Source organism: Dama dama, chromosome 22 (assembly GCF_033118175.1).
Source record: "Dama dama isolate Ldn47 chromosome 22, ASM3311817v1, whole genome shotgun sequence".
Lineage (NCBI taxonomy): Eukaryota > Metazoa > Chordata > Mammalia > Artiodactyla > Cervidae > Dama > Dama dama.
The window spans coordinates 6,929,233-6,943,877 of NC_083702.1; the positions used below are offsets into that span (position 1 = coordinate 6,929,233).

Sequence of the window (14,645 nt, forward strand, 5' to 3'; positions counted from 1 at the left end):
GCAACCTCAGCTAATGAGGCGAGGGTTTGGAAATCAGAGTGTTGGAGGGGACAGAGAAGGGGGACTTCTGAAATGGTGCCTCCCCCACGAGCCCCGCGGATGGGCCTCTTCAGGGAACACCAGGCTTTTGCCACGTGGGAGGCAGACAAGATCCAACCAGTCCATCCTAAAGGAAATCAGTCCTGAATATTCATTGGAAGGACTGATGCTGAAGCTGAAACTCCAATACTTTGGCCACCTGATGCGAAGAACTGACTCGTTTAAAAAGACCCTGATGCTGGGAGAGATTGAAGACGGGAGGAGAAGGGGACAACAGAGAATGAGATGGTTGGATGGTATCACTGACTCAATGGACGTGAATTTGAGTAGACTCCGGGAGGTTGGTGATGGACAGGGAGGCCTGGCGTGCTGCAGTCCATGAGGTCGCAAAGAGTTGGACACGACTGAGCGACTGAACTAAACTGAACTGAGGCAGACAATAGTCACCATCACGAGTCACCTCAAAAGAGGACCCACGTGGGGGTGGCTTCCGAGGACATAGAGGGGGCACAGCAGAGGGTGGACCAGCCGCTCAGGGGCAACAGGGGACCCAAAAGGAGCCGAGGGACTCTTGGGCAGCACCTGTCTAGGATGCAGGCAGGGCCACACTCCCACTGACCTCAGTCTTGCACAGACCCCAGCTGGACACCAGGGAGATGCAACCAGAGGAGCTGGAAGCCAGGCGGGGGAATGAGGAGGACCAGGGATGTCTTGGCCTGGTGGGAGGCTGGGGACCACACCCCCATCCTCACCTGTGGGAAGGAAATGGAAGAAGTTCCTCCTAAGGAAGGACTGTTCACCCAGGGCAGGGGCTGAGAGCCTCCTGTTACGGGTGGAACACAAGCGGGGGTGGGGGGGCTGGGGGGGGGGGAGGCAGAAAGGGGAGGGGCAAAGCCACAAGGGCTCTAGGGAGAGGTGGCAGGAGACCCAGGTCACCTGCAGACCCCAGGAAGCCCCCAGAGCCCATCCCCTTCACTTCCTCCTCCCCCATCAAGTTCCCCAAACAGCCAAGGCCTCCTGCCCCAACCCCTGCTCTGACCCCAAGCACAGCTGTTGCCTCGGCTGTCTGGACCCTGGGACCATCTGTTAGTCCCCTCCCCTCCCCCTCTGCTTCGGCCGCGTGTCCCTGGGAGCCTGTGATGCAGGCATCCGGGATCCCCACGAGGGGAAGGGAATCATCTGGGAGGGCTCTTGTTTTCCCATGATCTCAGCACCAAGCCCAAGGCCTTGTCCCAGAGAGCACAGTGTAAACACCTGAGGAACTGAGTTGAAGGGGGAACTTCCTTCTGAGGCCAACTTCCTAATACTTGATAATTCTACAAGTTAGCCAATTCTTTCCTATGAAGGGCCAAATCCCACATTTTCAGATTCTGACATCCACTTTCTACAAGTTTATAACCAAAGTCATATGCATCTACTGTGAATTTGATTAAGGCTTCCCTGGCGGCTCAGTGGTAAAGAACTTGCTTGCCAATGCAGGTGACACAGGTTTAATCCCTGGGTCTCCAGGAAGATCCCCGGGAGGAGGAAATGGCAGTCCACTCCAGTATCCTTGCCTGGGAAATCCCATGGACAGAGGAGCCTGGTGGGCTACAGTCCATGAGGTAGCAAAGAGTCTGAGCCTGAGCGACTAAACAGCAACAAAAATGTAATCAGAACTCCCTGGGGGCCCCTTTTACCTCTGTATTCAGAAAAGGGTCTCATATAGGACTCCTCTCCCAGTTTCCCATTCATTCATCCAAGAGATACTTTTGCTTGTTCTAAGCACCTGCAAAGACAGAGGTGTCCTGTCCCTGGAAGGCACAGCTGCTGCATGCAGGGCAGGTGAGGACCTGGGAGGAGAAGCAGCCACGGAGAGCTCACCACCTAGCCAGGGAGTGCAGACATCCCAGAGGTTGTTAAGAGGCAGCCCGTGTGAGCGGGCAGAACCCGATTCAAACCCCAGCTCTGCCCTTGTTGGCTGTGTGGCCTTAGAAAAGTGACTTCTCCTCTCTAAACCTGTTTCCTCATCTGCAAGATGGGGATACCTGCCCGGGAGGGTGGCCAAGCGGATGGATGCAAGCCCAGGATCTGGCAAAGATGAGTTCCATTCCCTCCTGGGGCCACCCTTCCCGCCCCCTCCCCCCACCCCAGAAACTGCCAGACACAGGTAGGCAGGTCGACGCTGGGGCAGGGGGTTGGGCGCAGAGTGGTGTCAGAGGGGCCCCTTGCCTGCTCCAGGCCCTCGGTTTCCTGCCCGCCCTGAGGTCAGCTGCATCTGGCCTGGAGCCCAGCCCCGGTCCCGTGGGCAGCTCAGGGATGTCTGCGGCCTGTGCACGGCTCATCTTCCAGAAGGTGGTGACAACAAAGATCAGCAGATAGATTTAGGGAGCGGAGAAAGGAAAAGGAATGGCCAGCAGGGCGCGGGGATGCGGTGACTCAGGCCTGGGCGCTCCGCCAGGCTGGGCCGCTGCTTAGGAATACTTTCACCCAAGCCAGATGCAAGGAGCCTGAAAACACTTTCCTCCAGGCTCCCCGGGGGTGGTGGGGGGTTTCCCGGGGAGGAGGTTTCTGGGGGCGTGAAATCCTCGGGCCCTCAGGCTGCTGCTGTCCTGTGGGACCTGGTGGAAAGATCACAGCATCTGAAGGCCTGGACTCAGCTGACTTTCTCCCTTCCTTTTCCTATCTGGACCCAGGGCAGGCTGTGGTTCTTGTCAGTCAGCACATCCCCTGTAGATTTCTGGTCCTAAAAGCCACAGTGTGGCAGGCGTTTTGTACCGAATGGGATTTTCACTCCAGGGAACGCAGGAAGTCTCTTTACTTCCAAATGAGCTGTCTTCCGGAGAAAGTCTTTCCACTCAGAAGCCATATCACAAATGATGCCAGGCTTCCAGGAACAGCCAGCAAGCTGCTTAACTCAGAGTGTGGCTGAAAATCTGTACCTGTGAAATGAACACAGTGGAAATCGATACCAGTTGCAACACCAGTAATTTTTTAATAGAAACATAAATGGTTTTATTCATCTGACTGTTGACCCTGGAGAGAAGGTGGCTTCATCAGGGGATGGGGAAGGAGGGGGGCTGTCTCAGTCCGGCTCCCCTGGGCCCCCTCTCCTGTCTCAGCTCTGGAGCCTGGAGCTGACATCTCAGCCCCTCCTGCCCGCCCTCTCTCTTCTACTCCTGGGAGCTCCTTACCAAGCCTCAGAACGCTGTGGCCGTGGTTTCCATGGCAGGCTCAGCCTGATCTGGGCTTGCATCCCTTTCACATGGGGTTCCTACTGGATTGTGACTTAGATATGTGGGCGAGAAGCTCTGTCCTAGATGGAAGGTGCCCAGGACAGGTCCTGGGCCAGAGCAAGGCTCTGGAGACGTTTGTTGAATGAATGAATGAGTGAACCAAAGCTCCTTGTGGGTCATCTGAAGGACTTGCGTAGGAATTAGACTTGCCGGCCCGGGGTCTTTGCCATCTGTGGATTGAAGGCCTTCTGGCATTGACCCAGGTATCCCCAGGAACGAGGGTTTGAGAGAGCAGGCCAAGATGCAATTCAATGGACAAATAGGAGAAAGGAAGGCAGAGCTTTCTGGAGGGTCAGCGGTAAGAGACCCAGGGCTATTTCCCTCCCGCCGCCCCCCACGGCAGACTTCCTCGTTCATAACTGCACACCCTTGGGGGCTGCACCTGCCTCTCTCCCGGTGCAGACCCTTGTTGTTCTCTGCAGAACCTCCCCCAACAACCCACCCCCACCCCCCACCCCCACCCCTGGCCCAGCCCCTGTAAAGAGACCTCCTCGAAAGGGGCTCAAAAGTTTAAGGCAAAGCAGCTACTTTCAACGAACACCTCCTTCTTTGCAAAGCGCTCTCACCTCTGTTACTATGACTGTTCTTCATCAGATCCGTGCAAGGTGGGTATTTCATCCCCATATTGAAGGTGAAGCAACTTCCCCCACTGGCCTGGGATACAAATGAAGGGGGGTCTTGCTTGAGCTTCACCAACTGGCCTTCTAAGAGGGAGGAGGAGGGAGAGGGAAAGGAGGAGAGAGAGGGAAGGGAGGAGGGACGACCCAGTCTCTTTGAAGGGCTCCTCCTGGCCAGAGCCTCCTTTCAGTGTTGGCTCCCTGGAGAGCCGCCCATCACTGCCCACAGCCCCTTAGGAATCCACCTTGGGAAGCGCTGTGGGCAATTTCTCAAGTGTGAGAACCAGCATCTGTTACAACACAGGTCCTCTGGTCTCCCAAAGCCTCGTGGAGCTGGATCTCCCAGGTGGGGCCAGAAATCTTTGCAATTAGTGGCTGCCACCCCCTCACCGCCCCCCACTCCCGCCTCGCGCCCTGCCCACAGGGGAGGGAGGTCCTCAGTCCCAAAGTACCCTGAGCCATGAGGGGTGACAGTGCATGAGTCAGCCTCAGGGGAGGCTAATTTCTCCCTAATTGGCTGAGCTCTCTATGGGGAGTCCAGCCTGGAAAGTCCCTGGTTGTCACTGCAAAGCCATGGGCTGGTTTGCCTGGAGCCCAAGAGCCGGCACCTGTGAAGCTACCCCAAGAGGAGTTTCTAAGGTGTTCCCAGCCAAAGCAGCTGTCAGGATGGAGCAGGGCGGGCTCTGAAGGAGGTTCCCATGGATGCTGCAGAAAAGCATCAGAGAGGCAGGCGGGGTGGACTCCCATGGCCTCACACCCTGCCTTCTGTTCCCACGGGCCCCCAGCACATTCCTGGTCCTGCCTGCCCTATCCTCCCCCCGCCCCCCGCCACTTTATCATGTGGCCTCTCAAGCCCTGGTCTGCCCCGTGCTGACCGGCAGCCTCTGGGCAGCCCAAGACCCCCGGAGAGGGAAGAAGCGATTTGGAGAGGCAGGCATCCCAGGTGAGAGAGAGCTGCGTGTGCCACCAGGTGGCGCCATGGGCATAGGACAACCCAGGGGCCGCCCTTCAGGCTGGAGGGGACTGGGGTGGGAGCCTTAGGATGAGACCTTCAAGCTCTGCACACACCCCTCCCCCGCCACCCGAGGCCCTCCAGTGATCAGCCTCCTGGTGGGTCTTTGTCTCTCCCAGGGACACAGCTGTACCAAGAGTCTAAACCTAACAAGGCCATGGCACATGGTGAACATGCAATAAAGGTTGAAAAACAATGCTACCTTTGTTCTTCAGACCCTCAGGATTATTTTCAGTCTGGCAGGGGCACGGGAGGGGGCACTACCTCCTTGCTGCCTCTCCCAACGGTGTTAGCAAGGGAAGTCTTATCTAACTCTGGGTATACGTCCAACAGGAAACCCCGGACTCTGTCCCTCTGTGACCCCAGGCAGGCCACTTACTCTATTTTGCTGCATCACTAAATGAGGGTTGTAATGCTAGCCCCACCTGGAGAATCAAATGAATTGCAGGACAGCATAGTGGTTAAAGAGCTTCCCTTGTCGCTCAGATGATAAATAATCTGCCTGCGATGCAAGAGACCCAGGTTAGATCCCTGGGTCAGCAAGATTCCCCTGGAGAAGGGAAGGGCTACCCACTCCAGTATTCTTGCCTGGAGAACTCCATGGACAGAGGAGCCTGGCAGCGTACAGTCCACAGGGTCGAAAAGAGTTGGACATGACTGAGGGGCTAATACCTTCACGTTCCTTTTCACAGTAATTAAAAGCAAAGCCAAGGAACTCGAGTCCTTGTTCCACTGCTTACTAGCTGTGTGGCCTTAGGGAAGTGACTTGCAGTCTCTGAAATGCAGTTTCCTTGTCTGTAAAATAGGGGCAATGATAACATCTGTACACACGAGGTTTCTGTGGGGACTGAAGTATTCAACACATAAAGAGCCTTTAGCATTGTGGCTGGCATGAAGCAACTAATTCATAAACAGGCCAAATTTGGGGCAGCTTGAGCTGAGAAGGGACTTTGGAGATGGGTCAGGTCAGCAATCCAGGCCGGGCAGGCGTGTTTCAGCAGTGTGCAGGGTGGATGGTTTGCACACCTCCGGTAACAGAGAGCTCATCCCCCCAAGAAAGGAGGCTGGTCCACCGTGGACGAGCCTAGCTCACGATTGGATGGGTCTCGTTCAATGAGTTGCAGCCTGCTCTCTCCCCTGGGCTGGGTGGTCAGGGCCACTCTCAGAGCGAGGATTCAGCACCACCCACCTGCCGGCTGCCATGTGGTGCAGAAAGGGGCCCCCAAGGCCAACCCGGGTGTTGCTAGGAGGGGAGGGAGGCCGCCCTGCACACCACTCTCTCTCTCTCCAGTGTGCGGGGTACCCGAGGCAGAGGATGGAAGAAAACAAGATCCATCTGCCCCTGGTGCCCTGGGCAGTGGGGTCACGGTGCCCAGAGGAGAGCCACATTCTCCATCCCGATTACCAGGTCACTTCAGAGGTTGCTCTCAGGGGCCCCTGGCAGGCTCCTCCTGGTGCGAGGATCTACAGGGAGGAAGGAAATGACTTCCTGCGGGTGGGAGAGGAGGAGAGTGGTCCCCTTCCGCTTCCTGTGCCCCCACGGCTCACAGTGCAACCTGGAGAGGACATGAGGAGGAGACATAGCAGATCCTGAGCCAAACGCGGCTCTGGGGCCCCACCTCGCTCACTCACTCACCCTTGTTTCACTCACTTGGGGCAGCTGGAAATCCTGTCTGGGGGTTCTGTGTTCCTCCCTAAATGGGGAACACCTTGAGGGCAAAACTGTGACTTATGTTTTGTACCCCTACTGCCTGGCACACAGTAGGTACTTAATAAGTGTATGGAGGCCAACAACATGTGGTCTCATTGGGAAAGCTTTAGTCTTTGTGTAAGCAAGGCGCTTTAGGACTGCAGGGGACCTGTGTGCTCCCCCATGGCCTCCTCCTCCACAGCTGCCACCTCCTCCAAGAAGTCCTCCTGGTCACCCCTTCCTCCCTCCACCCCGAGTAATTCACTTCTTCCCCTGCCTCCCTCTTTGCTCTGTACACACTCTGCTATTGAGGCAGGCTGGAGCAGAGGCTGGAGTCATCCTCAAAGTCACTTCCCCTGGATGCATTTCTTAGCTGTGTGACCTCGGGCAAATTTTAACTTTCTTGTGCCTCATCGTCCTTATGTGTAAAATGGGAGTGACTATAAAATCTGTGTGTGTGTGTGTGTTAGCTGTTCAGTCATGTCTGACTTTTTGCAACCCCACAGACTGTACCAGCCAGGCTCCTCTGTCCATGGGATTCTCCAGGCAAGAATACTGGAGTGGATTGCCATTCCCTCCTCCAGGGGATCTTCCCGACCCAGGGATTAAACCCGCATCTCATGTCTCCTGTGTTGGCAGGTGGGTTCTTTACCACTAACACCACCTGGGAAGCCCGATTATAAAACCTACCTCATGGAATCGCAGTGAGCATTAAATAGATGTGTAGATTAAAATCATCTCATACAGTGTGTCTGGCATTGGTTGAGTAACTGCTCTCAACAGCCATGCAATTGTGTAATTGTGCGGATGGCTGCTCTCCCATCTGAGATGTGGGCTCCTCGAAACTGGGGTCTTTCACTTCTGCATCCTCCTGTTGAGGCCAATGCCTGGGGAAGAACAGGTGCGCAGCAAAATGCGAAGAGATGGATGGATGGATAGAAGGATGGACACACGACTGGGCGACAGCAGGAGCTGAAATGAGCAGGCCCCGGGGCCCTCGCCTGCAGACTCAGCTGCGGAGGCCTGGCCCAAAGGCTGCGCCCCGGAGATGCCAGTGGAGCCTTACATGGTCTGCTCTTCCTTTCACCCACTGATCGCAGCTCCCCTCAAAGGCAGGGGAGAGGAGAAGGCTGTGGCCCCAAGTCCAGCAAGTTCACCTCCCGGCAGCCGCTTCAGGGAGAGGAGGTGGAGTCTCAAGGAAACTGTGGTTCCTGAATGTGCTGTGACTTCTCTTTCATCACCATCACTGAGGCCCAGATGGCGGGGCCTGGGCCCCTGGGTCCCCACCCAAGGTCTGCGCCTGCCTCTCCCCAGGGGCTGGGTGGCCCCAGACTATCTAGGAAACTCAACAATGACCCTGGACTTCTGGCCACTTCCTTTCACGTCATGTCTGCCTGGGGAGGGTGCCCACCTCCTCCCGCCCTGGAGTCCAGCCTGATGCCCTGAGGCGCCCACCTCCACGGCCAGCCTGGAAGGGAGGCGCTTAGGCTCATCCATCCTTCATTCATGCACCAGGATTTATTGAGCACAGACCAGATGCCGGCCCTGTGCTAGGCTCAGGGGAGTCAGAGGTAAAAGAAGACAAATGGGAGGCCCCCAGGCAGGCAAGAGTCTGCAGGCTGGACTCGGGCCCAGAGGCAGCCAAGTTCCTAGGACCCCGGGGCATGCAGACCCAGGGCGTGGGTGGCACCGTTAGGGGGCCGCAGGCTCTGTGTTGGTGGTCGCAGGGGTGAGGGGGGCAGAGCGGCCCCAGAGGGGACAGGCAGGGGTCCCTGCTCCGAGGCAGCCTGGCACTTGGCTGCCTCCTGATGCCAAGTCATAAAGAGACTCCTGGAGGCGCAGACCAATGCCTTTATAACGCTCCCTCCGTGCGTGGAGGCATTAACATGACGTCTATCACCATGGCATCGAGGTGCTTAGACAACCTGCTCCCCCCAGGAGTTCGGAGACAGCGTGAAGCCGATTATCTGTGTCTCACTGCGACATCTGCGATCATGTATCATGGTGATGGATCCACAGTCAATACCACTGAGGTTCCTGCCGCCCCCCAGCCCGCAGGAAGTGTCTGCTGTTCATACGTCTTCCTCACCTGGCGGGCGGGCCCTGCTGCCTGCCATCCTCCTGGCGCTCCTGGAGTTGGTAGGAAACAGCTTTCCGGTTTTCACTGTTCGTGTGCTCAGCGGCTGAGGGGAAAGCATTCAGACCAAGGGCAGAAACTGGACCCAGTGCTGCCATCCCTGCAGGCCGGTCAGGGGTGGGAAAAGAGGCTCTGGCTTCACCCAGCTGGGCTGCCCCTATCGTGGGCATATTGCTTTGCCTCTTGGGGGCAGAGTTTGTCAGATTGGGATAAAAGCCTTGATCTTGAGGATTGATGGGGTACCAGGGGCTTCCTTGGTGGCTCGGCAGTAAGGAATCCACCTGTAACGCAGATGACTTGCAGGAGACTGGAGTTCGATCCCTGGGGTCGGGAAGATCCCCTGGAGTGGGGCATGGCCACCCACTCCAGTATTCTTGCCTGGAGAATCCCACAGACGGAGGAACCCGGTGGTCTGCAGTCTATGGGGTTGCAAAAGAGTCGGACACAACCGAGCCACTGAGGAGCACCAACAATGACGGGGGAAAAAAGGGGGTATGCTCAGCTTGTGCTGAAACTTACCACCTTCAGTGCCCCCCGCCTTCCTCTGCGGGCCGGCTGGCTGCTCACCCCCACCCCAGACCCCTTCCCTCTGCCCCTCTGGACAGGCAGGCACACATCTGTCCCCATGCCATCCGGCTCTGCCCGATGCGGGGCTCCAGAATGCCAGGCCTGCACCACTCCCAGTCTGCTGGGGAGAGGGGTCCCAGGAGGCAGGTAGTCACTGACCCATGTTGGGGGCCTGTGGAGGGGAGGACAGGGACTGGGGTTCCCTCCTGATGGGGAAGCAATTCCTGGGCCTCCTGGTGGCAGAGGGGCGGTTTGAGTTTAGGGGAGCTGTAGCAGGTAAGACATCTGAGGTGGGTCGGAGGGGAGGGGTCTGCTGGGCCTCTCAGGGGGACCCCCACGGTGGCTGTTGCTGGGCTAAGGAGAGACAGCAGGCTTTTTGGTCCCCGGGGAAGGCTGGGAACTTGGGGCTCCTGCCCACCACACCCCCACCAAATGCCTGCCCCTCCCTCATCCCCCTAGCCACTTCCACCCCCCCTGCATCCCAAACCATCCTCTATGAGGAGCACCTTTACCCAGGGGGCTCCTGGGCTATTTCCGAGGGGCAGTTTGTGTGAATGGGGTTGGTCTGTTGTTTTTTTAAGAGTTTCAGACCTGAGCAGCTAGACCAGCCCTCCTCTGGGCTAGTTTATCCAGCAGAAAAGGGGCTCAGAAGGCGAGAAGCCGCCTCCTCAGGGGTCGGGGTGGGGGTGGGGGGGACAGGAGGCCTAGCCCCTCCCTGTTCTTCTGCGTGTCGCTGTTATTGTTCAGTGCTAAGTCGAATCCAACTCTTTGCTCCCCCACGGACTGCAGCACACCAGGCTTCCCTGTCCTTCACCAACTCCCGGAGTCTGCTCAAACTCATGTCCATTGAGTCAGTGATATCATCCAACCATCTCATCCTCTGTCATACCCTTCTCCTCTTGCCCTCAATCTTTCCCAGCATCAGGGTCTTTTCCAATGCATTGGCTCTTCGCATCAGGTGGCCAAAGTATTGGAGCTTCAGCATCAGTCCTTCCAATAAATATTCAGGGTTGATTTCCTTTAGGATGGACTGGTTGGATCTCTTTGCAGTCCAAGGGACGCTCAAGAGTCTTCTCCAGCACCACAGTTCAAAAGCATCAGTTCTTCAGTGCTCAGCCTTTCTTATGGTCCAACTCTCACATCTGTACATCCTGGATGGGTGGGAGCCCCAAATCCTCGCCCGGCGGCGCCCTGACCTAAAACTGTTCCCACCTGGAAAGTCCGGGGTCATTGAGAGGACAAGGCGGCCAACTAAGACCTGGAGGAAGCAAAAGGCCGGCCGGGGAGGAGCCTGTTAAGGACGCCAAGGGCAACCGTGGCTACTAGCAGGCTGTCCCCGCCCGCCTCCTAAAGAGGAAGGAGGCCCCGATGGAGAGCTGGTCTCCGCGGCGGCGGGCCCGGCGGGGCCCCCTCCCGGCCCCCGGGCTGCTGGGCTTGATCCTGCTCCCCTGGACCCTGCCGCTGGCAGGCGCAGGTACGCGGTTCTCCCCTCCTCCAGCGCTCTCTGCCTCGCGAACATCACAGCCGCTTTCATCCGCCGCGCGGCTAATTCCCCGGACCCGTCTCTGGGGATTTGCTGGTTGCGTTTGAACATTGCAGACTTCACAGGGGAAGCCTTCGGGGACCGGGAGATGTTTAGCTAATGCCTTGCCGAGGTGGCTTTTGAAGAGGCGGGGCCGCGCCCCCCTCTCGCTGCTGGAACAGCCTCCCTCCCGGCTGCTCCTGACCCTCTGGCCCCTTGGCGAGGTGGGTGGGCGTTGCTGCGGGCGGGGGGCGGGGGTGTGGGATCTCTGGGGAGGGGCAGCCCTAGGGGCCAGTTCATCCAGGCCGGGGAACTCCCAGGAGTGTCCCCCACCAGGGCTGCCCACCTTGGCTCGGGGGTCTCTGAGGCTGTCTCACCTGGGCAGTGCCCACTTTCCTGTAGCCCCAGCATCCGCCCACCCCGCTGGGCAGGCTGGGTGCAGGCTGGATGCTTTCCTTCTCATTCACCTTGATTTTTATGAGCCTTCCAGGAGCTGCTCCCACCTTTCTGCTCCATCCTCTGCCTTTCATTCATACCATAAGCAATAACAGCTATATTTGTCAACGTATTTTTTTTTAAATGTATTTATTTGGCTGTGCTGGATGTTAAGTTGCGACATGCGATATCTCTAGTTGCAACATGTGAATTCTTAGTTGCGGCATGTGGGATCTAGTTCCCTGACCAGAGAATTAACCCGGGCCCCCTGCATTGGGAGAGCAGAGTCTTAGCCACTGAACCATCAGGGAGGGTTGACATCTACTCTTATCATAAATTAGCCTCTCTGCTCGTATAAGCTGGGCTTCACACTTGTACTCAGGCCCCTTTAAGGCATCCTTGGGGCGCTGTTCTCACTGGCACCATGTAAGCACTGAGAAATTGAAGCCCAGAGCAGCCAGATAGCTGGCCCACAGCCTAGAGGGTGAGTAGAGGCCAGGTTCAGCTATGCACTGTGGACTCCAGGGGGCCTCTTGCCTTTCTTTGTAAAGAACATCCTTCACAAAAGATCTACCCCTTTGGGAAGGCAAGACTGAACTGGGTGTACCCACCCCTACCGCAGGCCTGATGGCCCAGCCCCTGTGAGGTCATCTCCTTTCATCTGTGCACCTCACACCCCCCACCCCGTCACCAGCCCCCCCCCCCCCCATGCAAAGAAGGCTGAGAAAATGCAGCTTCTTGGTGACAACGTGTTGAAACTCATTCGTTTTAATTTTCCCCCCAGTTCCCATTATTTCTCTTTGTGTGGTCCCTCCTCCCCAAAAGGGACCCCCGCACACCCCAGTAACTGAGTAGAAGAGACTTTTTGGGGTGCTGCTGTGAAAAGTGCTGTTTGTAACTGTCTTGACCACGAACAAACAACATATTCCCCGCCCCCGCCCCCAGGATTGCAGCAAACATTGTACCCAAGAGAAACTCTGCTCTTTGGCAAGAGGTGGAAACACCTTGTGGTCTCCTCTTGAAGCAGCAGACAGCACCGCAGTACTGCTGGTCCTTCCCCTGCGGGTCCTGGGTTCTGTCTCTAGGCTATGCCATACCCCTCCCCACCTTCTTGTCTCTGAGCTTTGAAAGTTTGATGGAGGGAATCCAGTTTCTCTCACATCCCCCAAACCTCCCCTCACTTCACCTACCCGCCTGGTGCAGCCAGCTCCATCAACCACCGGCACCCAGACCCAGCCTGCAGCCTCAGCAGTGTCCATGGGGGACCTTGGGGAGCGTCGTGGTTGAAGCTTCAGCTCAATGCACTGTTTCCCTGGACCACCCGATGTAGGGTTGTGTGCAGGCCAGGGTGTACAGAGTCTGGATCTGAGCTCTACTTTGGATCTGGGCCCCTGGGCAGGTTCTTTCTTTTTTTCCCCCAATATTTATATTTCTTGTTTATTTGGCTGCAAGGGGTCTTTGTTGTGGCATGCGAGATCTTTAGCTGTGACATGAGAACTCTTTGTTATGGCATGTGGGATCTAGCTCCCTGACCAGAGATCGAACCCAGGCTCTCTGTATTGGGAGTGAGGAGTCTTAGCCCTTGGTTGTTGTTGATGTTTAATCACTAAGTCATGTCCTACTCTTTTTGCAACCCCAGGGACTGTAGCCCACCAGGTTCCTCTGTCCATGCGATTCTCCAAGCCAGAATACTGGAGTGGGTTGCCATTTCCTTCTCCAGGGGATCTTCCCGGACCAGGGATTGAACCCTTGTCTCCTGCATTGGCGGGCAAATTCTTTACCACTGAGTCACCTGGGAAGCCCTTTAGCCACTGGAACACCAGGGAAGTCCCCTTGGGCAGGTTCTTAATGTTGCTCGATGGCCTCACCTGTCAAGCGGCTGCAATAGTAATGCCTGAAGGTGCACGTGATGAGAGCTCAGAGAATGTCAGCCACCTGCCTGCCTAGAAGAGCCAACAGACAAGTAAGATTCAGTTGGCTGGCTCTACCTCTTGGGGAGCCCCTGGGCTCCTTGGGGTCACTCTGACCTTTCCAGAGGTTTCTAGCAACACCCTGGAATGGTATTTCAGGACAGTTCTTGCTCCCAACCCTCTTCCTCCTGCTCTCCTCTGATCTCTCTGCAAATTCTGCTTTTCTCAAAGGGTCTAGCGGCTACCTCCGGTCTCAAGTTCACCTCCTTAGAGGAGAATCACCTGAGTCTGAGGCTCAGCTTTCCTGAGAGCAGCTACATGCCTGCTCTAGCCCTGCTTCCACCAGGCTTCAAGTCACTTCCAAGGACTTTGAAGCCAGACAGAGCTTGTTCAAATCCTGCCTTCTTCTATTAACTGCTGTGTGACCTCAGGCAAGTTACTTAACCTTTCTGAGCCTCGGTGCCCTCAACAAACATCAGTCTCCATTCCCTCCCTGGCTGTGTTTATTTCTCAACTATTCATTAAAGAGGACCAGTTCCAGGCACTGGGGGGAACTGGGGGTGAATAAGCCACAGCCACTACTCCCAGCCTGGCAGAAACTGTGAGACTCACCCGCAGAAGCACGACCCCAGGGCCAGAGTCCTGACGCAGGCTCGCCTCCCCGCCCCCGTTAGCTCTGGACTCAGGTGTAACCGCTTCCTTTGTTGTCCAAAAGATGTTCGGGATCCTGCTGCCTCCCTCCCCGCAGCTCCGGGCCTCTGTCAGGACTGGCCTCTGCTTTTGATCTTTGTCTAATCCCAATAAAGAGCTTCCGAGGCAGGCGGAGGAGAAGACCTCCCTGTTGGAGGCGGGGCGGGGGGGTGCTGGAGGGGGCGGTGGGGAGGAGACGGAGCAGGTGGGTGGGTGGCAGGCACAGCAGGAATAAAGGCTGGGAGGCCAGAAGGCAGAGCCCGGGGGAGGGAATGGCGAGAGGTTCAGACTCGCTGGGGAGGAGGGTCTCTCAGTAGAGCTGCGGGATACGATTCCCACTGGGATGTGGGTCCAGGTGGATCATAAACGCCTGTCAGGTAGGAGTGCAGATGCCGTTCCAATGGGGCATTGTCAGTGCTTCCTCTTTTAAAATTGCGAAATAGAATACATATACAGAAGAGAACCATAAATATTATAAAGCAAAGTCTGGCATGTCTACCACCCAGGTCAAGAAAGAAAACATTTTAGTGCCCCAAAGCCTCTGGACACCTCCCAAGACACCCCCTCTCCCCCACTCAGAGGTACCACCATCCTGAATTTAGGGCAATTGCTTCCTGGCATTTTTTTTTTTTTTTTTTTTTGTACTTTTATCCTTTGGTTTGTGTCCCTAAACGATATAGATTAGCCTGGCTTTGTTTTTGAACCTTGTATAGTCCGAATGATGTTGTGGGTGTTCTTTGCGACCTACTTC

At 56.4% G+C, this 14,645-nt stretch overlaps 1 protein-coding gene across 2 annotated transcripts in view; it reads left to right on the forward strand.

The window, feature by feature from the left end:
• The first annotated feature begins 10,667 nt into the window (after window positions 1–10,667).
• The window catches only part of NFAM1 (NFAT activating protein with ITAM motif 1), a 35,919-nt gene continuing 31,941 nt past the window's right edge, over window positions 10,668–14,645 (forward strand). For both annotated transcript variants that reach the window (XM_061124024.1, XM_061124026.1), the window contains exon 1: window positions 10,668–10,811. In XM_061124024.1, coding sequence (XP_060980007.1) covers window positions 10,706–10,811 — 106 coding nt within the window. In that variant the 5' untranslated portion in view covers window positions 10,668–10,705. The remainder of the gene's footprint in view (window positions 10,812–14,645) is intronic.